This window comes from Seriola dumerili, unplaced genomic scaffold (assembly GCF_002260705.1).
Source record: "Seriola dumerili isolate Sdu_G_001 unplaced genomic scaffold, Sdu_1.0 BDQW01000068.1, whole genome shotgun sequence".
In the NCBI taxonomy this organism is placed as follows: Eukaryota; Metazoa; Chordata; class Actinopteri; order Carangiformes; family Carangidae; genus Seriola; species Seriola dumerili.
In genome coordinates this window covers 9,790,269-9,806,660 of record NW_019174323.1, presented here as the reverse complement: position 1 = coordinate 9,806,660, position 16,392 = coordinate 9,790,269, and the positions used below count along the sequence as shown (strand labels likewise).

At 42.9% G+C, this 16,392-nt stretch overlaps 2 protein-coding genes across 3 annotated transcripts in view; one reads left to right on the top strand and one right to left on the bottom strand.

Annotated features, from left to right (window-relative positions):
- The window catches only part of afap1l2 (actin filament associated protein 1 like 2), a 36,852-nt gene extending 21,043 nt beyond the window's left edge, over nt 1–15,809 (top strand). Inside the window, exons 5-20 of one of the 2 annotated variants that reach the window (XM_022743137.1) lie at nt 7,137–7,248; nt 7,873–7,956; nt 8,482–8,693; nt 9,441–9,620; nt 9,747–9,833; nt 9,920–10,004; nt 10,128–10,232; nt 10,744–10,952; nt 12,023–12,168; nt 12,272–12,383; nt 13,185–13,439; nt 13,640–13,943; nt 14,393–14,566; nt 14,663–14,850; nt 14,978–15,169; nt 15,253–15,809. In XM_022743137.1, coding sequence (XP_022598858.1) covers nt 7,137–7,248; nt 7,873–7,956; nt 8,482–8,693; nt 9,441–9,620; nt 9,747–9,833; nt 9,920–10,004; nt 10,128–10,232; nt 10,744–10,952; nt 12,023–12,168; nt 12,272–12,383; nt 13,185–13,439; nt 13,640–13,943; nt 14,393–14,566; nt 14,663–14,850; nt 14,978–15,169; nt 15,253–15,279 — 2,472 coding nt within the window. In that variant the 3' untranslated portion in view covers nt 15,280–15,809. The remainder of the gene's footprint in view (nt 1–7,136; nt 7,249–7,872; nt 7,957–8,481; nt 8,694–9,440; nt 9,621–9,746; nt 9,834–9,919; nt 10,005–10,127; nt 10,233–10,743; nt 10,953–12,022; nt 12,169–12,271; nt 12,384–13,184; nt 13,440–13,639; nt 13,944–14,392; nt 14,567–14,662; nt 14,851–14,977; nt 15,170–15,252) is intronic. The other variant, XM_022743138.1, reaches the window with a different exon arrangement.
- Nucleotides 196–1,704, bottom strand: LOC111220072 (kelch repeat and BTB domain-containing protein 13-like). The gene has a single exon (XM_022743026.1). It carries the CDS (start codon nt 1,702–1,704, stop codon nt 196–198), a length of 1,509 nt encoding a protein of 502 aa, XP_022598747.1.
- Nucleotides 15,810–16,392: the final 583 nt, after the last annotated feature.

Here is a 16,392-nt window from a genome sequence, read left to right as displayed (position 1 = left end):
TTTGGTGTCAGCATGTGTGCATGTGTGTGTGCAGTGTGTGACTACATGTGAAAGTGAGTGCATTGAAATGAAGAACATTTGTGTCATGATGCATTCTCCAGAAACATTTAGAATCAGGGATTTTTTTTATTATTCTTGTACTTTAGTGTTTAGCGACACTAAAACATCACATTGTTTTTCAGTTTTGCTGTAATTTCACAGTTGTGGTACAGCTTCCACAAATCCCTCAGATGTGTCTGGCAAAGACATTTCGTCTTCCTTCCCTTTTGAATCCAGCTGTGGTATAACTGGTCCCGTCTTGGGAAGCCTGAGTAAACACGTCCACAGTGAACCACTCTTTGGAAATCCCTTCATCTGCCTGCGGGGCTTCCATCCATCTCCAATGATGGTGTATTCAAGGGTTAGCATGTGTTTGACTGTGAACACTGAGTTCCCCCTTATCATTGCAGTGAACAGCGCCCCCTTGCTGTTTATGTAGTGTCCGGCCATGGCTGTCCACTGGCCTGTCGTGATATTGTAGCAGTCCATTAGGCAGCGCAGAAAGTCGTCGCAAGGCCCGTTGCGCATCACATACAAATTGTCCCTGTGGGCTACCATACAATGGCCATAGCTTTGAGGTCTGATCATTGTGGTGGCAAGTTTCCATTCATTTTTCACCGGCACATATTCGTAGATATCTGTGGTATCTGGTGGTCTCCAGAAGCAAACAAACATCCTCCGTCTTGCAACAGCGCACGCTGCTGACGCTACAGGTCTTGGCGCGTGTTGTATAAATGTCCACTCTCCCTTCTCAGTGTCAAAACTCTCTGCTGTAGAGATGATCTGTTTTTGGACCTCCCCGCCAATGGCATAGAGCCGGCCCTCATGACCCAGCAGGGTGAAGTCGTATCTTGGTTGCTGGGGTCCAGGAAGAGCAGTCCAGACCCCTGTGTCCGGGTTGTAGCAAAAGCTGCTGTCCACCGTGTCCTTACCATAACCGTAAACTCCCCCTACAATGTACAATCTATTGTCAAGCACTGCCACACCGGCCATGGAGGTGCTACAGAGGGTTGGGAGGTTAGTTAAATGCTTCCACTCCCCCTCTCTTTCATCAAGGTAGCAAACAACCCTAAAGGAGTCATGTAGCAGTTCCATGGAAGGAGAGTGGGTGCCTATAGCAATGTAAGTAGTGGGAGACAACGACTTAGAATATTGAAGAAGGTCTTCAGGAATTGTACTCTCTGCTGCTTCCTTCAAATCATCAAAAGCATCACAAAGGAAAAGAGCTGCATTGTGAAACAGTGCATGTACCCCAAAGATGGAGGCCGTATAGTAAAGCAAGAGGCAATTGTCTGAGTCAATTATGTCACAAAGATGTTGCACCAAGCATGCAACCTGCAGGAAAGCAGCACACTCAACAGCTTCTGTAAGCTCATCCGGGTCGCTGATGGTGGGAATCTCTCCCCTGCAGACAGACAGGGCAACGAGGAAACCCCTTGCATGCACTCCTCCCATCAGGTGGACTCTGTCCTGGCGACTTTCTTTCATCCCAGACTGAAAGAGAGCACAGAAGTAGTCACTGTGCCTCGCCAGCAAGGCCCGCTCCACAGTGAACCAGCTCTCCTCCACCCTCACTCTCACCCAGCCCGCTTGGTGCTCCCCGTCCTCCGGATCAAGGGTCGCATTCTCGGCATGAATACCTCTCAGGCGTTCAACTACTTCCATGATCTCCAAAAACGGGGTCTTTATTCTTCCTAAAACAGTCTCTCAAGTGACAATACAGCGTGTGACCTGGATGTAGATTAGCCATTTTTTCCCCAGGACTGGACGGTAAATAAAGATTTGTGTGAGTTCCATTGCGTCCTGTCTGCATGGTCTGAAAATAGAGTTGGACTATAGATAGCAGCTGTGCCACTTGCAAGCGTCAGGCAGGGAAAGGAAAACTGTTGACATGCACAGTAAGCGGTAGTGTGGCTGCCGGCAACTGGTGATTATCATAACCACAATACGATTGGCTAGCCTAAGTATTTGCTGAATTATTCATGATGATGTCACTTGCCAGCGTTACCCCTTTAAATCCAGTTTTGTTTTACATGACTATTTTAGTTTTATACACGAAGTTCTTCTTTATTTATAGTTAAACATTTTAAGTTGGTTACTTGTAAACACATGCCTATGGGAGGGGGAAAAAAATGTGGACCTGAAACTATGACAGGTTTAGCGGAGGTCGAAGTGTTCCCAAGCAGGGAAAAATAAGTACAGTGTGTTGAAAATCTGTGTCATGTGAATTTTTTGTTTTCTGTTTTTCTGCCTCCCACCACGCAGCTGACATTTACTGCCTTTTTTTTTTTTCTCCCCCCATCTTCATTCATGCCACTTTTAGTTTTAGAAATTCCAACCAGTCGCTACGTTGCAACCAGTGCAGAGATAGGAAAGGCCCAGAGAGTTCTCCTGAATCTGGCTTTCTGAAGCTGAGCTGCACTGATTATTTTTATCACTACCTTCTCCCTTTCTCCTCTGAGCTCCCAGCAGGCTTTCAGATACACTGTGTGTGAGTGTGTGCATGTGTGTGCGTGTGTTTTCGCTGTGCCGGATTCTTGGCATGGGAACCAGGGATTTTCCATGTTCCTCTGACTTCGTTTTTCGGGCTCTTTTTCCCACTCTTTACCCAAAGCCCCTCCACCACACCCCTGTTCTTCCTCCACTGCCCCCCTCTCCTTGCTTTGTTATTTATGCTCCAACTCCTCAATCCACTCCTTCTGCCCGATGTTTCTGTGGTGAGCATGTGTGTGTGTGCGTGTGTGTGTGTGTGTGTGAGAAGTGAAAGGTTGAGGGCTACAGTAACTGTTACAGAGCTGGAGAGTTTGCAAAGTCTTCTGGGAGAAAAAAATACACTCACAGACACACACCTGGCATGTTCCCCTTTCCCTCCTCTTTTTCATATCAGTCCAGCTGGTCTTTGGAATGGCTCCTCTTTAGCCTTGGCTCAGACAACAGGCTGCTTTGGTTTTTTGGAGATGAGTGAAATGGAGAGAGAATAAGAAAGAAGATAGAGATAAGGGTGGGTGGGCGCTTGGGGTGGGGGGTGCTGCTGCTGCTGCTGCTGCTCTGGAATGCCTGGCTCTTTGTTTTAATTAATAACAGATGCCTAGACTGCTGCTTTTTTTTTTCACTGTGGAGCAGTTTAAACTGTTAGCACTGTCGTGTGTATGTGCATGCTCCATTCTTTACAGAGTGATTTTCTCAGAAGAATCACTTTTTCTTATGAAGACCCTGTCAACTTGAGCTTTTGTAGCTGTCTCTCTTTACTTCTGGGGTCACATCATTTCAAATAATCTTCATTTAATGGATTACTTCCAGATTTTTGTCTCTTCAAAAAAAAAAAAAAAAACACAATAAAGTGTTATTGCAACAAGTTAGCGTCAGGAAATTCTGCTGGATCTCTGGATCCAAACACTTGTTTATGTCCATCATTGAGAAACTGGCCTAATTCCATTCTGTTCTTGTGATTTATGGCATCCTCCATCTTGTTCTGTATCAAGGCTTAAACCAGAGCCGAGCCCCAAATATTCAGTCATCTCTATATCAGATATCCAAAAGTTGACTCTACAGTGAGAAGTAAAGTTGCATTGGTGTATTTTTTTTTTTTTTTTGCACTAGTGCACCAGTAAATAGGGAATTATTTGGAACACAGAGCAGGTCTGCCTTTGACAGAGACATTTAAGTTTACCTCTGAGTTGTTATTTGAAGTATTTATGGGACTCAACAGTGTACACTTTGTTTTCTTCTTTTGTGGTGCTGAAGAGATGAATCTATTACCATTCTAAAATGCTTGGATATAAATAAGTCGAGCAAAAACACAGTCTAATGGTGAAAGTGCTGTTTCATGACAGACAAGAAAAGCACAGATGTGACACAGCTGTTGTCGTACCAGTGAGCCAATATGCACAAAACGAAGACATTATCACTGACACACACTTTCACTCGTTTCTACATTTTCTCATGGTTGCATCATTTCGAAGACGTGTATGTATTTGCTGATACTTGCATTATGAAAAATCCTCAACATGCTCCATAATGTATAACTGATGTTATCCTCTTTGAACCGCATGGATAACATCTCTGTGCCACACATGTCTTCGTGGATCCTTTTCCTCCACTTTCTGGCATCCGGGCTAATCACACAAACAAGTGTTCGTTACTATGACAGTATGCGGGCTGCAAAACATGACGCCAGTTATTATGACAGCTCACTGCATCTGCAATGTATTACTGGAAATGTGTTAGTTCGCTGATGTGATATGGTTGGGAAAAAGCTTACAAGCTGGGGATTCCCTGTTTACAGGGGCTGTGTCTGAGAATCCACGTCAGAAGTCTTGATTTTGTGATTTTTATACAAACATACACATCAGATTTTATTTTTCTGTATTTTGTTGGCGTGAGCTGATCTAGTTAATCTGTTAGTGAAGACCCACCACAGGCTGGTAACCACCAAACACAATATATATTACTGCGTCTTTTCTCATTTATTCATTTTTTTCTTGTATGGAGAATAAGAATTGCTACACATTAGACATTATCAAACTCCCAAAGTTGATTGCAGAGTTAAATTGAAGGAAGGGAAGGGAATAGCTTTTTCTGACTACGTGGCTACGGTGAAGAGAAAACCAAGCAGGCTTTTGACCGATTGATCTCCAATCTCAATTAAACAAACTCTGATCTTATGAGATACTTTGAGATGTCCGACTTTGTGAAAGCTCATAGACTTTTTTTTTTTCCGCGGAGCCAACCTCCCTCAGGCATGGTTTGCATGATACATGAAGCTCCTCTGCTAAAGAGTTATATTTCATATTTCTGTGATCTCGCTGAGAATGTGACAGCCTTAGGGGGAATAAAGTGAAAATGAAGGAGCACAGACAGCGTCTTCAGATCAGTGGTGGGAAGAAACATTAGACATAGTTAAGATAATCGCTTTTTGTCATTCGACTCAGAGGGTTTCACAGAGTTCGCTTGAGAAAAAACTTTTTTTAAATATATGCAACAATATCAGACTTATGCAAGATGAATTTAACATGGAACTACTATTCTAATCGAGTTAAAAGGAGATTTCAGTTTTTGTTTTTTTTAACAGTGTAACTTCTTTTTCTTTTACATGTACATGTGTATATGTAGGTGTGGGGAATGAATAACCACATCAGGGTTTTTTTCCTCTTCCTGCACATCAATATTTGCCATATTTACCTGTGCAAATAGATACATTCAAATTCAGCATATGAGCTGTACCCTCAAGTGACTTATCTTTCACTGTATGTTATAGTTGTGTGCCACAATAACAGAATATTACTTTTTTTTTTTACTTTCCTTTCACATGTCATTTCTTTTACTTCTTTCTTTGGCCTCAGATGAATCCTCCTTCCATTTAAAGCCTATCTCCATCATCCATCTCACTTTATTTATTTTATTCTGGAAAGAATACATTGATTTCATCTCCACTGGTAGCTAGTGAATATTTTGAGCTTGTATGTCATCTTATTTCAGGCAAGACAAAACTTGCATATCTCCCCCATCTTCAAGCACGCCAACATAGATGTGTGATAGCTGGAGACTTGTGGCCACAGGCTGAGGAGATAAAGAGTTTTTTTTTTTTTTTTTTCTTTTTTCTGTGAAGTAATTTGGGAACTTTTTGTTTCAGCGCAGTGTTTGAGTCAGAAAGTCATCCTTCAGTGCCTGGTGATGTAACGCCAGTGTAACCTGTAAATAAACTGCAAACCACTGACATAAACTTACAAGTTGTCTCACAGAGTGGGGCGATGAAAGTGAGTTTAAATAACTGACATGCATAATTTTGTAATTGCAAAATAGCCATCGTGCATGATTTCACATTTCCAAAGAAAAACATCAGCGTTTCTCTACCAAATAATTGATGTTTTCACCTGCTCTGATTTTCACAAGAATTTCGCAGCAGTTACTGGCTGGCGAGAGACTCAGTAGTATTCCAGCCATCCAGCTGACGTGACTTCACATTCAGTGGAAGAAGTGGTACACAGAAAGGGTGGAGAAGTTGAACAGGGCCATCTTGTAGAACAGCACACACCCCCACCAATATATTCTGATGAGCCATAATGATCCCATTTATTCTGCCTGAATGTTCTACTAAACAGTGTAGATGCCCTTTTAATGCACACAGCTACCACGTTTTTGTCTATGCTGAGAACTGCCAACACGTCATTTGAATTTTTACATCCTTAACATTTAAATTTAACAGACACATGTTAAAGACGCATTTCACCAGTTTAAAGTTTGGGTGTATCCAGAGAAATTCTTCCAGATTTACAACTCAGCATCATTGAGAAACACACACTGTCAATATAATGAACTCCAGTGATGGCAGAGGTTGCCAAAATGTATTTTGAATTACTGTGTGTAGCTGATTTACTGACTTCAGTTGGATATAGAAGTAATGAAGAGTTTCTAAATGAACTGACGCTCATTCATGCAGCCAAGCAGCAGAGAGTCTGGTGGTTTCCAGCACGTATGGGAAGGAACAGACAGAGCGTCTTTACCATGCAGGAGACGAGGAGACAGACAGAAGTGAAGCCAGACTGCTGATTGATTTCAGGAAAGCCACTGGGCCCACACACAATACTCACCACAATGTCCGCATACATTCACTACCACAACACACAACACACACACACACACACAACACCACACACAACACACACAGCCACACACACACAGACACATGTCAGCACACACAAGGCGCATCACACACAAACGACAGCACAACAAAATTCACACACACTTCATCCCTGAAGGCAAACATGTAACTCTCTAGTGCACCGGGTCAGACAGGGATTGGTTACATGAGGAATTCCCTACTTTACTCCTGAAGTGACAGCTGGATTAGCCACATGTTCAGCCTGGGGGAACAACACATGTTAATAATGTATGTGTGTGTATGTGCATGAGCGTGTGTTGCTGTTGTTGTCAACCTGTACATGCTCCTCTTCAAGCCATTTGTTGAAAATACTTACATATACGGAGGCTGTATTGTTATCTGACAATTAATAGACTATGGATTAATCTAATCCTTCACCCCTTTCCCTTTTTTATTCCTCCCTCCCCCTTTTCCCCATCCTTCTCTCATCTGTCAGGGCGTGGTGGGTCGGGAGCCGTTCCCCTTACCTGCACTTCCAGCTACGGTCTGCGTAGACACTTCAGAGAGTTATTACGAGGAGGCGCAGCCCTATGAGGAAACTGTCAATGGTAAGAACTCTGGTTCAATCTCATATTTCTTCTTCCTCCTACCTGATTCGTAGGAACACTGCAAGGCCCAGTTGAAGAACTGTTCCTGCTGCATCACTACTGTAAAGGATATCAGCAGTTTTGTTGTAAAAGAGGTTGTTTTTTGGGGGGTTTTTTTGAGAGCAATTCCTCATGTGTGGCTGTGAAAGAGTGTTCGCCAAACACCATTTTTCTAGTATTTCAAGAATTACTTCTGTACATTGATTTAATATCATTACACCACAGCCATCTTCACTTCTGAGCTAGAGGTTGCATGTTATTTTTCGCACAACCTCATCTGACCGTCTCTGGCATAAGCAATTCGGTAAGTTATGATATTTTATGACATGTTCACAGAGGTCAGTGAGGCCTAAACTCGGACTGATTTTCCCTCATGTAATCTGGAGCAGTGAACTAATGCAAAGTTTTATTTTGCTTTCCGACTGTTGAGAATGTTACCTCTGTCGGTCGATGCTGAAATGCTAAAAACAAAAAGGTTTCTAATTAGATTTTTTCAACCCTTTTTTTCCTCCCGATCTTCTTCTTCTTCTTCTTCTTCTTCCTCCTCCTCCTCCTCCTCCTCCTCATCCTCCTGCTGTTGTGTAGATCTGGACTGTTTTGGCCTCCTCTCAAGGCCCTGGATGCGAGTGCAGAGCTCTGACAGTGTGGTGTATGCCGTTATCACCAGGGGTAGCTAGCTCTCTCTCACAAGACTTGTGTGTTTGTGCCATGTCTTGTGCGTTGTGTGAGGCGTATTGTGCACGAGCAAAGCCGGCATGTCCTCTGGCCCTCATTGTCGAGCTTGAACGGGGTCCTGCATGTCAAGTAATAATTTTCAGTCAAGACCTGTGACAGGCTTCATTAATCAGTTCCATCTTAACCTCAGTTTTTCTTAAGTTATGATTTTCTCTTTCATCATAACTTGGCATCTTTATCCCGCCACTACCCATCAATATTAAAAATGTTATTTTGCTTATTTGATTGAGTGTTGTGAGGAAATCCTCCTCCATTGAAGACAGTCATCAAGGTCAAGAAATCAGGCGTTAACCTCATTTGCTCCCTTCAAACTCACCCCATGCTGCAACGTGAACTCGGCCATCCATCATCATGAACCTTTGCTTCTTATGTGTTATCATTTTGCTCCCCTCACAACCCCCCCCCCCGGCCTTTGGTTCTCATTTCTTCAGTCGTGGCATCGTTGCTTTTTGTGTTCAGATGATGGGGAGGTAGTTAGCAGCTCATACGAGTCCTACGATGAGGAGGAAGTGACCAGAGGAAAGTCGCCGTCGGCGCAGCACCAGTGGCCATCAGCAGAGGCGTCCATTGAGCTGATGAAGGACGCTCGAATCTGCGCCTTCCTATGGAGGAAGAAGTGGCTCGGCCAGTGGGCCAAACAGCTGTGTGTCATCAAAGACCATCGCCTGCTGGTGGGTATAAGACTGTGAGGAAATCAGAATTAAAATAAAATTATGGTCATGAGCACAGATGGTTTCATGAAGGGTTAGGGTTTGTTTATATTCTCCCTGTAATTATAACATTTCAATGTCACTCAGCATGGAGAAAAAAATAATGTCAGCAGTCAGCAGATATGATGAAGCCAAATCCCTCGATTTATCTATATTAAAAAAAAAAATTACATGTTGTGGTTTTGAGAGGAGTTACCTGCTATCTCTTGGAAAAACTTCAGCTAATCACCTTCCTGCTCCAGTGCACGGACATGAGGGTAGTATCGATCTTCTCATCTAACTAAAAAGAAAGCAAACAAACATATTTTCCCAAAATGGTGAACTTTTCCTTAAATGGTCGTAATTACACCTGTGGTGCTCTTCTTCTTGTTGTACTTCATGTTGTACTAAAAGATTACAGTGGACTTCACTGGTGAAAAAGGATCAAAATAGGAAAATTATGACTATTTTAAACCTATTTCTGTTTGACTGGGATTGGCTTTATTAACTTTCCCCATCATCAAAAGCCTCCCAGTAGATGGTGCCGCACTGGGTGGCGCACTCAGGTGTGACACATGTTTCTATGCTGGTATTTGTTAAGTGTCAAACATAATTCATTCTAAAGTGCTGTACGATACCACAAGTATGTTGTGCGGCAATACGGTTCATGTTAAACAATTAAGCTGTTGCCTGCTTACTGTGAGTCAGTGTAATCTCTGCTCCCCTCAGTGCTACAAGAGCTCCAAGGAGCAGACGCCCCTGCTGGACGTGAGTCTGTTGGGCTGCAGCGTCGTCTACAAAGAGAAGCAGCTGAAGAGAAAAGAGCACAAGCTGAAGATCACTCCTGTGGGAGGGGAGGCCATCGTGCTGGGCCTGCAGAGCAAGGAGCAGACGGAGCAGTGGCTGAAGGTAAGCTGCGCCAAAATCACCTCGCTCTTAAAAACCCACCTGGAGCAGCGTTATTACCCGGCTGTTTGCTGCGTTTAACAATGTGAATGTGTCAGCATTCATCAGCAATCCCTTCCTGTTCATTAGGTGATTCAGGAGATCAGCCCCAAGCCAGCTGAAAGCTGTGACCTCCAGCACTCTGTGTCCGACTCCCCGAGGCTCATCTGCACTAAGGTACACTTAATCCAAGTATTTTATAGTTGGATTGCCTGCCCTCTATTGTTGTCATAAATGACTAAAATGTAGATGTGGACACACAGGGAGAGCTGAGTGAGAGATACTCAGTGGCTTCAGAGAGCGGCAGCAGCACTGACAGTCATGCTGAAACCCCTGAAAACAAAGATGGTGAGTTCTTCCTTATTTAGTGTCAACAGAGACTGGTTTAGGGACATGGTTCTGGTATTTGAAAGCAGAAATAATGCAAATAATCATGTCAAGCACCGTTCCACTTCCCCCCTTTCTCCACAGTGAAGAAAAAATACGGGGCAGGTTTGAAGTTCAGCAACCTCATGAACATTGGCAAGAAAAAACCTTCCTTATTAGAGAGCCCAGAGAAAAGTGTCGACACCTCAGGTGAGCGGAGGTCTGTTGTTTTATGTCAGGCTATGTATGTATGAAGTCCCAAAGCATGTGCTGAATGTCACTCAGGTGCAGGTGCTATCCTGGAACATAGTCCTCTTTGTGTTCTGCAGATGGTATGAGTACTAGCAGCAGAAGGTCTATATCTGTGGGGTTTTTTTTATGCCAGAGTAAAAATGACAATATTTTCTCTTACGCAGCCATCTGATTAAAACACATGGTCATAATTAGACACTCTGGGGTCCTCTGTGCTGTGTAGTTAGTACCACAACAATATGTTAGCACTGATTTAGACAATAACCAATAGGAATCAATGGGTTTATGACATTAAACAAACCCAGTTAACCGCTGGTCATGTCTAAAGGCCGAGTGAACTTGGTTTTGGATAAAATGCTGTGAGATGTTGGCATGTAAATACTCTTTAAAGAACTCATGTACATTATAAGTCACTAGGAAGTGAAACAGCAGCCACACGATGAAGTCACCTTCTCCCTTCCTTTGTCAGGCTACCTCAACGTGCTGGTGAACAGCCAGTGGCGGACCTGCTGGTGTCTTATCAAGAACGGTCAGCTATGGTTTTACCAGGACAAGGGCAAAAAAGTGAGCCAGCCGGCTGTAACCCTGGAGGGCTGCAGCGTTCTGCCCGACCCCAGCCCTGAGCACCTGTACTCCTTTAGGATCGACATGGATGGCACACAGGTGGCAACGTTAGAGGTAGACGACCGGTGTCTGTTCTGGTACTTTGCAGCTTGTCTCTCTCTAGGATCACGAGACTGTTGAAGTGAGAGGTGACACTAAACCTCAAACCTAAAAATAAAAAGTGAGGGTGTGTCAATACTTGTGGGTTACAATCTACATGGGCTGATTAACCGAGATCATTTTAAATAGGCCGTGATGTCTGGTGTACGTGATGTGTGCTTCCTGTCTTCATTTCATGTTTGCTTCGGATGAGAGCCTCACTCTGTTGTTCTGAAAAAATAAGCAGAGGTTTAACCTGTCTGGAGGTGCAGCTACTTACAGGAACCCTCAGACACTAACAGACAGTGTCCTCATTGGGAAACCTCTTTCTGCTGACATCAAACTTAACCTATATAATATATGTGTCCGCACAAGTGTGTTTGTGTGCATATGTGTGTGTGAAGGGTGGGGGTGTATTACAAAACTGTGGGATTTTGGGAACTAAAGCTACGCCCTTTTTCATTAGGTTTTCAGTACCACCCTGCTGCGGCGCATATTTGGTCATAGGCAGTGGAATTTAATGTTTAGTCTCGAGGGCTGTTTCTGACACATTTATGGTTTGTTTTTCTTCTTCTCTATGAATTTTTTATTCTTGATTTCACAAATTGAAACTTCCCTGGTCCAGTGTTTACTAAAAGAAACAAAAAAAAACAACAAAAAAAAAAACAACAGCTATCAGCTAATGTTTTTTTAATATGTGTCAAACCATTATGTGTTTGTAAGACGCCGTACAGCTCCATCAGATGAGCTGTTCGAATGGCCCAAAATTATAATAGGCTGTCAGCTTCTCATATTAAACTCTTTGTGTGTGTAATTATTTACGTGTTAACACAACATAGTGCGACGTTAACAGCTGCACAAAAACCCCTTCTTTAACTGACTCGCGGAGAGATGGCAGACACACGAGTGACAAAACATATTCTTCATGTGTCAAAACAGCACATCCCTAGAAATACTTCCTAGCCATCAACCACGGTGAATCACGCTGCAGCAAACAAACCGATACTCTTTCTTTTCCTTTCCTCTCCTCTGCAAACCCCTCCCAGGCTAAGACATCAGCAGACATGGGTCACTGGCTGGGCCTCTTGCTGTCACAGATGGGGACCAAGACAGACCCGGAGGAGCTGACGTACGACTACGTCAACTCTGAGAGGATCTCCAGCATCGTCAATGCTGCCAAGACTTCCTTATAGTAACGTCTTCACTTTCAGTCTTCTGAGGTGGGAATGTGTTCTTCATGTATGTGTTGGGACGATATTCAAGCGAAACCTCTGTGCGTCTGTGTGTCTCTGCAGCTTGATGCAGAGGAGGTATTCAGAGCCGAACACCTACATAGACACCCCGCCCTCCATCTCCCACAACTCTGATGAGCTGTATGATGACGTGGCGTCTATAGCTGATCCAGAGGTACGTCTACCATCAAGTTATCTAGAGTTAAAAAAAAAAAAAAAATGAGACGCTTGACTTTCTTCTGATGTCAACAGACAGTATTTTTGTACATTTGGTTATTTTTGGAAAATCATTAGTAACATTTTGTGCATCATTTAACTCATTTTCAGCATTTGTAAGTATCTCAGGAATCATTCTGGAAGACAAGAGCCTTACTATTTTACTTTGTGGAGATAATATAAAGACACGTTCAAAATGGAGAGGATTATTTCAGTAATATATGATAAAACACCCAATAAGGTTGCAATCATTTATTTTCATTATTGACTAATTACTAACTACCCATTATTTTCTGTTTGTCTGACCAACAGTTCAAAACCCAAAGCTATTCAGTTCACTCTCACAGAAAACTATAAAATATTCCCAGTAAGGAAGCTCATACCAGGGAATTTTTAATTTAAAAAAAAATACACAGTTGATTAATTGATAATCAAAATAGTTACCATTACATTTCCTCAAATATCCTCATTTAAAAAGTAGCATGTGTTTTGAACAACTGGTTAAGAAAAAGAATGTTTGATAGGAAAGAATGAAAAACATGTTTAGACAGTTCCAGTTTTCATTTTAGTCAAAGATTACTGTAAACTTTAAATAGATGAATTGGACTCTGGTGCATCATCTGGTGTAGCGTTTTTTTCCAAGAAAACACTGTTGTTGTTGTTTTTTAAATCAGTTTCCAAGTTTCACTTTCATTTTTACATGGACTCACTTCATCTGGCCGCTTGCCATCTCCTAATTTCCTGTCACCGTGTCATACAGGATGCTGAAGAGAGCGGCCTGCCAGACAGTGAGGACAACAACCTTCAGGAACATAATGAACCATCCACACAGGATGCCAAGAACTCAGAGGGAACCGAGCAGGACCCTGACAACAGGGTTTACCTGGATCTTGTTCCTGTGCGCTCCTTTCTCCATACATCCTGTGGTGCTAAAACCCCACCCGCCAAAGAGACTTCTAGATATTCCCCGGTCCCACTAGAGGAGCAAAAGGACTCCTCATGTCAAGTTAAAGAGGCGCGTAATAGGGATTTACAGTACTGTCTCATTCCTAAACTTATTCAATTTAAGGAAACAGATGTAACTTTGTACTAAACTTATTTCCTCATCTTTATGTGGAAAACACTACAAGGCGACTCAGCAAGCGAACCATTGTTCTTACTAATTCTATTTGCTCGCACTTCCTTCATATTTTACATTTTGTCTACTGATTTCAGGTCAGTCCAACTAACGCCTCTGAGCCGGAGCCGATACCTGTGTTAAATGGAACAAGTCCGACTCCTGCTACGTGCAAACCAGAACAAGCGTGCCCCCCGACTACCACGCCACAGCCACAGCAGTCGCAACCCAACCAACTCAAAACCACGTCCCAAAGCCAGGAGACGCCTAAGAGGATGAACCTGGGGATCCCACAGGCCTTCAACTCCTCTGGGGGACAGGCCCATAAAGGCCCAGCGGTTCACACTGCTGCCGGGTTCCCCCACAGTCCTCAACCCCTGCGGCCCAAGGCACACACCGTAGGTGAGAGTAAAGCACGAGGACACTGGGCTTGCCGGATACAAGGGAGGAGTAGAACAGGGAATAACACTTACACCTGCAATGTCGGGAGCATGTCACCTAGTCACTCATCAGTATTACTCCCAACACACAAACACACCCTTTTCAACATGAAGCAGAAAATGGTGCTGCTGCTGTTTCCCTCTGCATTGAGTAACCGCTTCCCTCTCTCTGTAATCTTAAATCACCATGGCTCCCTCTAGTGAAAAGCTGCATCCTCTGCAGTCAAAGGCACAGCTTCACATTATAGTTTTATATTTTAAAAAGAAATATTTGCTTTTCATAATCATTGCACCCTTTTTTTGTTTTTTCTTTGCACCCTCAGGTAAATGTAAAGACAACTTTATTTCATTTTTTCTTTTTTTATTTGCCTGTGCAAGAATTTTAAAGAAATGTCAACATTCAATTCCCAGTGTGTCCTGGTGCGGTTGAAGGGAAACTGGGTAAAAACCGCACAGAGGCAGACATGCGGCGCTACACGGATGAGCGCGACCGCCTGGAGAAAGAAAGGGAGGAGGTGAGGAGCAGTCTGGCAAACCTGAAGAAGGAGAGAAGGGAGACCAAAGAGGAGCTCAGTGCCTGCCAAGGTGAATATGCGCTTCCTGTAGCACTCGTGATAACAAAGACGTAGACTCTGATCTGTATGACTGACTGACTGACGGCTGTCTATCTGTTCTCCTCAGATCCCAAGCAGCAGGCCTCAATAGAAGCCCGTTTGAAGCAGAAGGAGGAGGCGTGCCGGGAGGCGGAGCACCGCAGGGTTGAGGTGGAACTTCGGTTGGTAGAAGTGAAGGAAAGTCTGAAGAAGGTGGAGTCGGGGCCTTTCACACTGGGAACCACACTGGACAGCAGCCTCCAGGACACACCCATGGTTAGTGTACTGGTCCTGTTGGTATAAGTGCAGAACTTCAGAGCCCAAGCGTTTCGTTTAAATGTTTTAAATGCTATGAATTTGATTTAAAAAGGGCCCTGAACCATCTCTATCATTTTACCCGCAGCCTAAAGCAGCAACCCTGCCTGCTCCCCAGACATCATCATCATCCTCCTCCTCATCATCATCATCATCATCCCAACCCTCCAACAGCAACATCAGCGCAGACACAGCCTCTCCAGTCAACTCTGCCTCTGCACTAAAGAGCAGACCCGTCTCCATCATGGCCACGAAAGGCAAAGTCCTGCAGAAAGCTAAGGTGAGATCACACTGAGGGCGTGGACACCATTTGGAGAAATGATTAAAACATGTATTAGGGATTACCATTTTTTGTATTTACAGGAGTGGGAGAAGAAATCCACCACCTAGGAGGAAATCTCATGATCAAGTTTCACTGGGTTCGGTCGGCCGTCCACGACTCTTCCTACTCAAGCCAAGTTAACAGACCAGACAGTTAAATCAACATCCTCCCTTCTCTGGATCCTTCATCCTCATCACTTTCTTGCCAAGACTATAAAGAGCCAATCAGAGGGAGGCACAAGCTGTCCTCTTAAATACCACTGGATAATCTTGGTTTTAATGACTCAAGTTGTTTGTTTCCCTATTTCCTAGAGGGAGGAATTTGATGTAGTAGCATTTGGGCCAGTCTAACAATTGTTCTTGATAATGATAAAATGGGATGTTTCAACACTGCAAACAGCCAAATATTTGAAACCACTGAAATCTGAGACAGAAAGACGCCCCTCTACTAAATTGGCCACTTTGTACACTTTTTGTAGCTTGGTTCATATATGCTGGTAGCCAAGATGTAAATATATTTACACCATTATTCAGCCTTTTGGCTTGTATTGCTAGCTAGAAATGCACTTTTTATTCAAATAAAAATGTACTGACAACAATACCGGCTTGAGAACTGCTCATTAAAATGTCTCCTTTTCATGTTTGACCTTGCATCTGTGTGTCCAGCTCGTCTGTTGAAAACAAACTCAAGGTTACATTTGCAGTTGACACAGGGAAACTGCAGCATTAAACATTTAAAGGGTAATTAGAGTAAACGCTTTCACTCCTCACTAATGAATTTAAAACATTTATGAGTGGGACTCATTTGACACGACGATGTGTTTACATCTTCTTTTGGTTAGTAATTTAAATGAGTGGTCGTTTCAAATGATACATTTTAGAGCTCGTTAGCTGTTGCAACAGTAGAATAATTCTACTGTTTAAAGAGACTTTTTACTAAAGCTGGACTGCAAATCACATATTATGAAATTTTTTCCTATTAGAAGTTTTTTCTCTTTTCCCCAAGAAGTATTTTAGTAAAGGGGAATTTAAAGCAGTGTAATATATCACTAATATAACTAAAACATGCATAGAATTTGGTTCATTAGAGCGAACTAACAATCTTTTTTTTTAATATCTATAAACCTCTGTCAGTTAAGCAAATTTTAAACAAAAATTAAAAATTAAAACATGAAAATATCA